Source organism: Aethalodelphis obliquidens, unplaced genomic scaffold (assembly GCF_003676395.1).
Source record: "Aethalodelphis obliquidens isolate GAN/ISIS:26980383/991018 unplaced genomic scaffold, ASM367639v1 scaffold2, whole genome shotgun sequence".
In the NCBI taxonomy this organism is placed as follows: domain Eukaryota; kingdom Metazoa; phylum Chordata; class Mammalia; order Artiodactyla; family Delphinidae; genus Aethalodelphis; species Aethalodelphis obliquidens.
This window is the reverse complement of record NW_020837946.1, coordinates 32,556,388-32,568,694: the sequence shown is the minus strand read 5'-3', so window position 1 is coordinate 32,568,694 and position 12,307 is coordinate 32,556,388. Positions and strand designations below refer to the sequence as shown.

The 12,307-nt window shown below is 34.4% G+C and overlaps 1 protein-coding gene across 6 annotated transcripts in view; it reads left to right on the top strand.

The window, feature by feature from the left end:
- The window catches only part of CARF (calcium responsive transcription factor), a 96,318-nt gene that overhangs the window by 21,253 nt on the left and 62,758 nt on the right, over positions 1-12,307 (top strand). For 3 of the 6 annotated variants that reach the window (XM_027123738.1, XM_027123733.1, XM_027123747.1), the window contains 5 exons: positions 992-1,112; positions 2,800-2,929; positions 3,848-3,932; positions 6,895-7,084; positions 11,644-11,764. In XM_027123738.1, the coding sequence (XP_026979539.1) occupies positions 992-1,112; positions 2,800-2,929; positions 3,848-3,932; positions 6,895-7,084; positions 11,644-11,764 (647 nt within the window). Of the gene's footprint in view, positions 1-956; positions 1,113-1,294; positions 1,362-2,799; positions 2,930-3,847; positions 3,933-6,894; positions 7,085-11,626; positions 11,765-12,307 lie in introns of those variants that run through there. The other 3 variants (XM_027123756.1, XM_027123751.1, XM_027123760.1) reach the window with 3 other exon arrangements.

The window sequence follows — 12,307 nt, the reverse complement described above, 5'->3', positions numbered from 1 at the left end:
GTTTTGTTGAGGTTTAAGGGTGGTTTTTTTTTTTCCCAAATTTAAAGTTTTTCAAATGACCCTCTCTAAAAGTGATGCCGTCTCTATCAGGCCATCAGCAAAGTTTTCATGTTTTACATAGCAAAAGGGAAGTTTGAGAAAGTGGGTTGGAATGATTAAGGACAGTTATTTGCCCTAGGGAAAACTGAGGACAGGGGATTTCAGGTAAAACAGTAAAACTGTTAGTAGAAGAGTAGTTTTTAGGTAATAAAGTTTACAAGGTATCCAGAAGGTCTGGAAATATAGGATAAACTTAATTTTAAATAATATATTAGTTATATTTTTAAATGATAGGCTCAAAATGTTTTCCTTCAACTTTAGACGCTTTCTTAGTTGACATTCCTCTAAATTTGAGGCAAGGAGTTCATTTGTTAAACTGAAAAAAACAAACAAAAACACCAAAGGAAATAATAAATATACAATTCCCTTATGTTTTCAGACTTTTGGGTCACTCTGTAGTATTCCTTATAGACCAAGACAGGATATATAAAAATGCAGAGATATAAAAATAAATCCTGTTTAATTAGACATCTAAGTTACTGTTTTTAAATGAAAATGACTTAAAATATGAGACCAGTGATTATCACACAAATAGGTCAAACGTGTGGATAATACAGTAAGTAGAAAAAAGTAAATATATTTAGTGTAGTTAGAGACTTACGTGTTCAGGTTACTAAGTAATTAGACCTCACGTCCATGTAATGATTAAGATCATAGGTGGTTAAGATCATAGGACATAGGATCAAACTGCCTGTTTTGAATCCTAGCTTTACCACTTATCAATTGTGAGACTTTGGGAAAAAATTTTTAGGTACCTCAGTGTTTTCATCTATAAAGCGAAGAAAATGATAGTATCTGCTGTAGAGGTAGGCATGTCTACTAATTTTTTAAGTAATGATTCTTTTGAATCATTGTAGACTTATGCATTTGATTTTTTTAAAATGCCTCCAAGATGATTGTTGCCAGCCCATCAGAAAATGGACAGGTGCTGCGTGTAATTCCATCTACCCAGACAGGAACGACACAAGTGATTGTACCTCAGGGGCAGCTTGTGGATGTGAATAGTCCTCAGGGTGAGTAATCATGGGATATAGGGGATTTAAGAACGTTTTAAATAATAAACGTATATTCAGAAAATCACCTCATGAAAGTCAGTGCTAAAATTGATCTCTTTGGGTAAGATTGTGAACTGAATGATTAGAAAAAGTTTCTTAGCCCAAATAAATTTCAAGTTCATTTTTCAACTCCTGTCTAGGTTAGCTGTCTATTTCATTTTGGAATTCTGTGAAGCTGGTTGACTCTTGCTTCCTCCCAAATGACCAGTGAGCATAAAATAAATTCTTCTTAATTTTAATAACAGTAATAATGACAGCAACAATAACACGAACATGGTGCTAATAACTACTGGAGAAATTTTTATTTTATATTTTTATCAATGTTGTTAGACATGTGACACTTTTTTTTTTAACTATTCTTCTCATCCTCTTTGCTTTTTTCCTCTTTGTTCCTTCAGATTCAGAAAGAATCATACTCCCCATTTTTTTTTAATAAATTTATTTATTTTAATTAATTTATTTTTTGGCTGCATTGGGTCTTCGTTGCTGTGCATGGGCTTTCTCTAGTTGTGGCGAGCGGGGGCTGCTCTTCGTTGTGGTGTGCGGGCTTCTCATTGCAGTGGCTTCTCTTGTTGTGGAACATGGGCTCTAGGCTTGTGGGGTCAGTAGTTGTGGCTCATGGGCTCTAGAGCACAGGCTTAGTTGCTCTGCGGCATGTGGGATCTTCCCGGACCAGGGTTCGAACCCATGTCCCCTGCATTGGCAGGCGGATTCTTAACCTCTGCACCACCAGGGAAGTCCGTATTTATTTATTTTTTATTTTTGTACGTGTTGGGTCTTTGTTGCTGCATGTGGGCTTTCTCTAATTGCAGCGAGCAGGGGCTACTCTTTGTTGTGGTGTGCGGGCTTCTCATTGCGGTGGCTTCTTTTGTTGCAGAGCGTGGGCTCTAGGCGTGTGGGCTTCAGTAGCTGTGGCATGTGGGCTCAGTACTTGTGGCTCATGGGCTCTAGAGTGCAGGCTCAGTAGTTGTGGCACATGGGCTTAGTTGTTCCGTGGCATGTGGGATCTTCCTGGACCAGGGCTCGTACTTGTGCCCCCTGCATTGGCAGGCAGATTATTAACCACTGCACCACCAGGGAAGTCCCCCTATTTCTTTTTATTTTATTCTTTTTCTACCTATTTGATATTATCCCTATTCGTTCTTTTCCTTTTTCTTCCCTTCCTTTTCCATCTATTTGAATCTCTTTTCTAACATCATAGCTACACTGTTGTCATGTTTTCATAGATAATGGTTTAGGGCAAATAATTCTTACTTTAGTGTTATGATTCTTTGTCTTTGATAACAGTTGTTACAACTTAAGGAAAAGAAAACATAGTTTGCAGAAAACATTACAAACATGGTATAAAAACTAAAAGAATTAGTCTTACATTTTCCTATTATATTGTGATACTATTAATATAACAATTATTTCTACCACTTTTATATCCTAGCTGTTCAATATAAGTTCCAAAACTTTAGTAGTCAGTATTACAGTTTAAAAGTAAACAAGTTTATCAGAGAAATTCTCAATAAAGTATAAGTTTTATTATCTTTAGCTTCAGAGTATATCTTTCCTATTTCAAATGTATTAGTTCCAGTTCATTACATTCTCATGGTCTTATTCAAGATATTGATGTTGCTTTGTTCTTGTTCTTATTGTTAAGATGTCTCTGAAGAGAAACCCAGTGACGGAAACTTACCAACTGTAAGAGTGGATTCTCTAGCAGACAATAACAGTAGTTACATTCTTCATCCACATGCATCCCTCACATTGCCCAAAAAGACAGTGACCAGGTGAGTCAATGAGAAAGAGGAGCTCATCTTTGAACATCACCATGGAAATCTCTCTTTACATTATCACATTTAAAGCTGGCTGACTATAGAAAAGATCAGAAATTCAGAAAATAGAATAAACCATCATCAAATACATCCTTAATCATTTTAATAACATCTTGGCAATAAGGGAGCTACTTTAGAATCTATAAAAGGCCAACGTGCTACTTTTCCTCGGTGACATTTGCCTGTTATCTTTTGAAGCAATCTGTAAACATCTGGCACTAATACAGTTTTTTAAAAAAAGAAATATCCATTCTAGGTCCTATAATTTTTAATGGTTCATCACATTTTTATGCATTTAATTCCTCTGTGGTAAAGTGTTTAAAATGTTTTTTGTTAATGTCTATTTCAGCTTTTACTTTTGCCTAAAAATAACACTGTTTATAATAATTTAGGGAAATATAGACATGGGTTTTGTATTATATTTTAATTGTTCTATGAAAATATTTTAAAGGTAACATAATATTTGTGACATTTAACTTTAGAACTTGACGTAATATCTTGTTACTGTTAATAAGTCACCTGAAGATGGTTTATTGACTCATTTTTTGTTAAATGAAAAATAATTATGTGAGAATACAAAATAAGCTCTGAGAAAGATATATAAAACACTTGAATTTGTTGAAACTACAGGTATTTGGAAGAACAAAGTTAGACTTTTGCTTTAGCAATTGATGAAATAGTAATGATTAAAAAAAGCATAATTACATCCATCAGACCGATCTGCCATTATTATTACAATTTGTAATTGATGACCTCAGTATTGTCTTTGACTGGCTAAGAGGATAAAGCAACTGAATGCTGTGTGTGTGTATGTGTGTGTGTGTGTGTGTGTGTAACTTGTAATATATATTTATATATGCCCCCCCATCCCAGAATACTTGAAGAACCCTTTTTGGCTCCACTCCAGTCACTTTCTTCTAACACACCTATATGGGCCTGTCGTCTTAGGAGCTGTGAGGTGAGTTAAAAAATAATCCTTATGTAGATTCACTTAGTTGATTATAACTACAATTCATCCCAAAATGTCCACTTTTGAGTACAACTAATAGAAGCTGTATCTGTAATATTTTGTTCATGTTTGTGCTAACTCTTTTATTCCTTAGAGCTTGTAAGCTCTGTTAAAGCAGAGATCTTATAAATCCCTTCACACTTCACTGTCATTTCATTTCTTCTCTTACAACTCTTTTCCCTTGTCTTCCATAAAACTTCACTATCATGTTTCTCTACTTTTTATCCTTTAATCATTCCTTCTGTTTCTTTGCTTGGCATTTATTTCTTTTCATATTCTCAGCAGAAATTCTTCAAGAGTCACCATTTGACCTTGTCTTATTTCTCTACATTTTATCCCTTGTAGAGCTTAACAGCTTTGTTGACTTTCAATTCTCAGTTTTATAAAAATGATTCCCAAATCTCTATCACCAGTTCTTTAATTCTGCCCTTGCTTTTGTCCCAGATCTCTAGCTACTTACTTGAAGCTTTACTTAGATTTCACCTCAAATTCACCATATCTAAAGAGAAATTATCTGCCATACCACAACTAGCTCTACTTCCTAAATTCCTTGTCTGTGTAATAACAAATACCATCTCCATAGATACAAAGTTTTAGACTAATTTCTTCCTTTCCCATATTCAGATAGTCACCTGATTCTTTTAGTTTTTTTCTTTAAAGTGGTTTAAAGGGAGCTTTTCCCACAGACCTTTGTTATCTTGAACTCAATTATGGTAACAGCCTTCCCATTAATCTCTTTGACTTTTCCATTTCTAGTCCTTACTGTGTAGTTTTCTAAAACTACTTATCTTTAAATATTACTTTCATTGTCTTTTCTCACTGCCCAATAAGCTCAGTGTTATTTTTCCACATCATTTAGCCACTTGTTACTAGCTTTCAAGGTCTTCTATAATCAGGTATCACCTTATCTTATCCTTTTTTATTTCCTGCTTTTCTCCAATTCATCTTTCATTCGTGTTGGCCAAGTATTCCTACTTGGTACACACACTTCAGAATCTTCCTTTATCTCCTCCTTCACTTGTGTTTATTTCCATTTCCTAATATGTTATTTTTTCTTCTACTAACCTTTCTAACTACTATTCTTCAAATCCCAATGCAAGTCCTATATGTCTTTTCTGTAATAGTCTAATGATTACTTTATCTTTTACCTATTTATCTCTTAAAATTTTATTTATGTATTTATTTGGTTGTGTCGGCTCTTAGTTGCGGCAGGCAGGCTCCTTAGTTGCAGCTCACGGGCTCCTTAGTTGTGACATGCAAACTCTTAGTTGCAGCATGCATGTGGGATCTAGTTCCCTAACCAGGGATCAAACCTGGGGCCCCCTGCATTGGGAGCGCGGAGTCTTATCCACTGCGCCACTGGGGAAGTCCTTATTTATCTCTTAAAATTCTTTGATAATTATTACCATTACCATTCTTAATTATTTGCTAGCTTGGGTTGTTCACTATTATATACCTTTTAGACTATACACTTTTTGTGGAAAAGGACCATGCACTTCTACATATAAACCATATATGGTAATGAGTATTTAATTATTAAAATGCTTCATTGTTTTAAACAAATCTTAAAATATGGCAAGGAAAAACATTACTTGAGTTTTAATGTTTTGAGAAAATTTCTAATCATGAAGTCTAATGATGTATTACATTTGTTAGGACATCATCACTGTTGTTGCTTTTCTAAGTGTTACGTACGTATGTATGTATAGACAGTAAGATTTTTTTTCCCTTCACACTTTTTGTTAGTCATAGTTTTTCACTGGTTTCCTAAAGGTACTATTCTTGTCGTTTGATGAGGGTTTTTAACATCATTATTATAAACTTTATGAAATGCTATGGACATTAAAGCATTAGCAATTATGTGGCCAAATTACTTCATTTTACACCATGGTACATTGTGTAGCTAATCTAACATCATATATCTTGTAAGAAATTAGTTAAAACTGTCCAGCAGCCTGAATTATCTCAAAGATTGAAGGATTCTTTTTCTCCAAGCTATATCAATAGTGAAAAACATTTTTGGTTAATGGCTGAAGAAATATTTTCTGCATTTTGCTTAAAAATATTGCTTAGTAGTTCTTTTTACTTTTTGAATTTCCATTTAAAGGTGTTTTTCTTATAGGCATTTTTTAGATTTGACCAAAATCTGTTAGTTGGACAAATTTCAATACTGCATTAAACTTTTATCTCCTGATATGGGTCTGACTGCATTGTACTAATTCTGAATTTTTCCTTTCATTAACAACATTATATGCTGTATTCATTTTATTTGTAAAAACATGCTATAGCTAGAGTTAATGTTCCTACTTTTATTTGTAGGGATATTTTGATGAGGAAATATCTAGGCTAGAAGAAAATTCATAAGCATAGGCATTTTCGTTATTTTTAGGGGAAATTGTAGATAATGTATTGTTTGGAATCAGAATATCTCTTTTTATTATGGCTCAAAGTATACCTACAACAGTATGTTGATACCTTCCTTTTGTTAAATGTATTCTTGCCAGGTGAAATGTTTAGTCTAATTAGGAGGAAAAAGATCTCTATTCCACATCTCTGCTCTTATTCCCTATAAGGGAGAAACATACCTGGAATCAATTCTAGGTCTAAATGCATTTCAGTTTAAGAGATCACAGTTAAAAAATTTCTCTGGGTATAGAAAAAGCTTTTCTTCTAGTTGAGGGATACTCACAAGGTTGTGGATAGATAATATCAATTTATTTACATGATTTGTTTATACCTTGCCTTATTTCAGGAAGAATTTAAGACAGCTTACAAAAATACTTAAAAATATATTAGCAAGGTGGAAGTTAAAAGTGGGAGCTAAAGAATAAAGAACAAGAATGGAACCATAAAATGGAAGTAAGAAATGTATATCTGAATAAGTGATATGTGTGTGAATTTCTATATGCAGAAAATTGGAGATTCATACCGTGGCTACTGTGTAAGTGAGACTGAATTAGAAAGTGTCCTAACATTTCACAAGCAGCAAACACAGAGTGTTTGGGGGACCCGCCAATCTCCAAGCCCAGCCAAGCCAGCTACACGCTTGATGTGGAAATCCCAGTATGTCCCATATGATGGAATCCCATTTGTCAATGCAGGTACTTTTTTAAAGATTTATTTTAAGAAGTTCAGCAGCAGCCATGATCTGTTGTGAAAATGTGGTTTTCCTAAGGTGATAACATTTTCATTTTGGTAGATGACAACTGACTGTTAATTGGTGAAAATGCATATTAAACTAAAAAGAAAACTTACAGTAAATATAACCAATTATTTTATGTTGTAAAATTGTATTTTAGTATATTAGGGTAAATAAATAATACTTCATACTGAAAAATAGAAAGTAAAAAATATTTAAATTCCGGGTAGACCTATTTAATAAAAATCAAACGATAGAGCAGTTTTATTATTTTAAATATGTATAGCTGGTTGGTTTTTTTTTTTTTCCCATCCAATCCTGATAGTCTCTCGTTCTCTCTTGATTTGTCTTTTGGGAAAAAAATCGGTGTCCATTTTATATAGTGTATAACTCAGGAGTTACTGTATAGAACTGGTATACAATCTGGAGTTATTATATAGAATTCTAATATTAGGGTTCTCAAGTATCAGGTATGTTACATACAGCATTCTCAAACACTGGGCTAGTGTTTACTAAAGCAGTAGAGTTTCAGACAATTTCCAGAGAGTCACCCTAGGACTAGTCAGACCCCAAAGAACCTAAGAATAAGTGATTTATTTGAGAAATATGGGGGCATTGATTTAACTAGAAGAGTTGCAGCCTCATCCTGGACCTCTGAGGGTAAAGAGAACTACTTAGAGGAAGCTGAGGTAAATGTAACCCCTTCTGCCCAGATTTTATTCTCCTCCCCAGTTTAAAATCCCTTCTTAACTCCCCTCAGGCAGCTACTACATGAATTTGGTGTGTATTTTTATACTTTATCATACATGTTTGTATTTATAATAATATATTTTATTGTTTTGAACATTTTAAAGTATGTGTAAGTAATAAACTATAGATATTCTTAGGTAAACTTTTCACTCATTCTTATTTTTGAAATCTATCCATATTGATAACTATAAATTCTAGTTAACCCAATTTAATTATTATATAATTTAACATTATATAATAATCTATTACTTAAATTTGGTCATTCCAGCGTATGACCAAACTGCAGTTATTTTTCTACTAATGATCATTTAGGTTGTTTCCAATTTTTCAATATTACAAAGAATTCTATGGTCTAACCTCCATGATACATGTTTTCTGTTGGAAAGTTGTAAGTAGTTTACTAGAGTGTGTGCATTAAAGTGGAATTACTTTACAAGATTATCTCAAGTTGCTCTCTAAGGTGGTGTTCAGGTCCAAAATCTCTAAACTTTTTTTTCCCAAATGTATTTCAGAATTCTGTATTTTTGGACTATAATATGGTAATATTACAGAATACTCCTAGCAAGTATTCCATAGACAATATCACATAATCAAACACAGTAATTCATTATGCATAGCCACACTAAAAGGAATAAAGACTATAAATAGCCTCATAAAGTTCAGGTCAGGTTTTGCAGCCAAATGTATTCCAAAAATTTTTGTTTTCCATGCTTTTTAAATATGAGAATCATATGTTTAAATATGACAACCTGTATCAATTTTTAGTCCTTTGAGCAATGTATGAAGATTTCCCTTTCCCACATTCATTCTATGATTTGACATTGTCAGATTTTTAAAAATCTTTATGCTATGGGAATTTTCATATGCATATCAAAGTAGAGGTAATAATGTATGAAATCTCATAACTCCGTGTATGCATCATCCAGCTTCAACAAGTATCAGCATGTGGTCAATCTTGTGTCATTTATAACCCTACCCACTTCTTCAGGAAATTCCAGATATCATTTCATCTATAGTTACTAAAGATGATTTTACAGGAAATTCCAGATATCGTTTCATCAATAATTACTAAAAGTATATAAGGTATTTAAGGTATTAAAGTATATATCTGAAATATAAGGATATCCTATTATCCCACTTTAAAAAATTAACAGTAATTTCTTTTTTTTTTTTAATGTTGTAATTTTTAATTTTTTGGCCATGCTGCATGGCATGTGGAATCTTAGTTCCCCAATGCCCCCTGCAGTGGAAGCGTGGAGTCTTAACCACTGGACCACCAAAGGAGTCCGAACAGTAGTTTCCTAATATCATAAGTTGTCCATTGTTCACATTTCTCCACTTACCATAATTCTTTTTGCAGAGGTTTGTATAAATTCACATGCAAACCAAGTTTATGGATCAAATTTGGTTAAGTTACCAAGTTTATGGATCAAATTTGGTTAAGTTTCTTCTCATCTAAAAACTTCTCTCCTCTTTTCCCCCAGGTAGTTTGTCCTGTACACTTTGCCATATTCAGGATTTTGCTGATTCTATCTCTAGTGTTTTTTAACATGTTCTTTTATCTCCTGTATTTCCTGTAGTCTGTTAGATGTATGAGTTTGATTAAATGAAGATTTAATCTTGATTAAAGTATTTTGCGAGAATACTTCATAGGTGTGCTGTGTACTTCTTATCACTACCTATGTAGCATTTTTAACTGTAAGATTGATCAGTGGATTCAGTTGTTTTAGAGTATTGTCAAATTTTTTATGTTTACCAATTTGAAGAGTGTGAGAGAGTATCTTACTATTGTTTTATTTTTTTTAATTAATTAATTTTTGGCTGTGTTGAGTCTTTGTTGCTGCACATGGGCTTTCTGTAGTTGCGGCGAGTGGGGGCTACTCTTCATTGCAGTGTGTGGGCTTCTCATTGTGGTGGCTTCTCTTGTTGCGGAGCACGGGCTCTAGGCGTGTGGGCTTCAGTCGTTGTGGCAACGCGGGCTCAGTAGTTATGGCTCGCGGGTTCTAGAATGCAGGCTCAGTAGTTGTGGCGCACGGGCTTAGTTGCTCCGTGGCATGTGGGATCTTCCCGGACCAGGACTTGAACCCATGTCTCCTGCATTGGCAGGTGGACTCTTAACCAGTGTGCAACCAGCGAAGTCCTTAGTATTGTTTCAATTTGCATTTCCCTGTTTACTAGTGAAGTTGAGCGTCTTTTTGTTTATTTAATATCCTTTTGTTTCCTTTCTGAATTGCCTATTCATAGTCTTTGCCCATTTTTCTGTTTGGTAGTTAGTTTTTATTTTTAAATTATTTATGGTTCTTTATATTCTGCATATTCTTTGTTTTATGTATTATAAAATATTGTCTCTCAAACTGTGATTTTCCTTTTACCATCATTTAGAAGAAGTTAGTTATCAGCCTTATCAACATTTTTATTCATGGTTGGTGTTTTTCAGGGTTTTTAAAAATATATATTTATTTATTTATTTGGCTGCATTGGGTCTTAGTTGTGGCACGCGGGATCTTGCGGCACGCGGGCTCTTCGTTGTGGCACGTGGGCTTCTCTCTAGTTTGCTGTGCAGGCTCTAGAGCATGTAGGCTCAGTGGTTGCGGCTTGTGGGCACTCTGGTTGTGACGTGTGGGCTCTAGAGCACGTGGGCTCTGTCGTTGCTTGCCCTGCGACAGGTGGGATCTTAATTCCCCGACCAGTGATCGAACCTGTGTCCTCTGCATTGGAAGGTGGATTCTATCACTGGGCCATCAGGGAAATCCCTGGGGTTTTGGGTTTTATATTTGAAAAGTTTTCTGTACCCTACATAGATTAGGATATCCAACTTAAAATCCTAGATTGTATAGTTTTCACTTCTGCTTATTTGTGTTATCTATGGTACTGTAACAAATTACCCCAAATGTGGTGGTTGAAAACAACAAACATTTATTGTCTCACAGTTTCTATGGGTCAGGAATCCAAGAGCAGCTTAACAAGGTGGTTCTGCCCCAGGTTCTCTCACAAGACTGCAATTAAGATGTTGGCTGGATCTGCCGTCGTCTCAGGACTTGACTGGGGGAGGATCTGCTTCCACGCTCACTCATGTGGCTGTTGGCAGGCCTTATTCCTTGCCAGGTGGGCCTCTTCACAGAGCTGTCTCACCACATGATATCTGATTTCACCAGGAGAGAGGAATCCAAGCAAGAGCAAGAAAGTACCCAAGATGGAAGTCACAGTCTTTTTATAACCTAATATCAAAAATAACATCCTGTCACTTCTGCCATGTTCAGTAGAAGTAAGTTAGTAAGTCTAGCTCATGCTCAAGGGGAGGGGATTACCAAGGACATGAGTACTAAGAGGCAGAGATCATTGGGAGCCATCTTAGAGGCTGGTAATCACATTATTCTAACAGCTCAAAAAGAAATAAGGAATTATAAAAGGAAATAAAATTTTAAATGATACTAATATTTACTAACAAATGTAGCATTTGCTAATTTCTACTTATAAAGTAGTAAATTTTATTATTAAAAACCATACATATGTAAATACCAGTTGACAGTCAGTAAATGTGGTATTTGCTAATTTCCTTACCATAATGCGGTACATTTGGTAACTATTACAATAAACTTTTAAATTTATGTGTTTGTACATCTTAGTAAGTCTTACTGATGTTTTCTTTCCTTAAGGTTGTATAATTGGAAGTATAGATTTTGTCATTGCCACCACCAAGTTATTTTTAATCTAGTGTCCAGAACAGATGGATACTTGAATTAAATATCAATAGTTGGTTTTGGCCCACAGGGAGTAGAGCTGTGGTAATGGAGTGTCAGTATGGGCCAAGAAGAAAAGGTTTCCAGTTAAAAAAAATCAGTGAGCAGGAAAGCAGGTCTTGTCAGCTCTACAAAGCTACTTGTCCAGCCCGGTAAGCTTTATTTTCTTTTATTTCTTTTTTATTAAGTACTTATTTTTGAATAGCTAATATGCACATTTTTATTAAGTTTAAGCAGTGCCAAAAGCATACAGTGAAATCTGTTTCCTCTTACCCCTGCTTCCTGTGTCCCACTTTAAGGCAACAACTCTTACCAATTTCTTGAGTAACCTTGCAAAGATATTCTGTGTATATGCATATAGGTATATACTCTACTGTCATAAATGTTGAAGATCTCAGTAAAGATTACTAATATTTTCTTTCCTTAAATTTGGGTAGTAGCATACCTTCTTTCCGGCTATGAATTCACATTGATACATTTCCATTCTGAATGCCTATTGTAGTTATTTGCTGCACAGCTATTATGCTTCATACTAGTGTGAATGTAGAGATATATATTCCTCTACATTTAAAAAAAATTTTTATTGAAGTATAGTTGATTTACAATGTTGTGTTAATTTCTGCTGTACAGCAAAGTGATTCAGTTATACGTATAAATATTCTTCTTCATATTCTTTTCCATTATGGTTTATCACA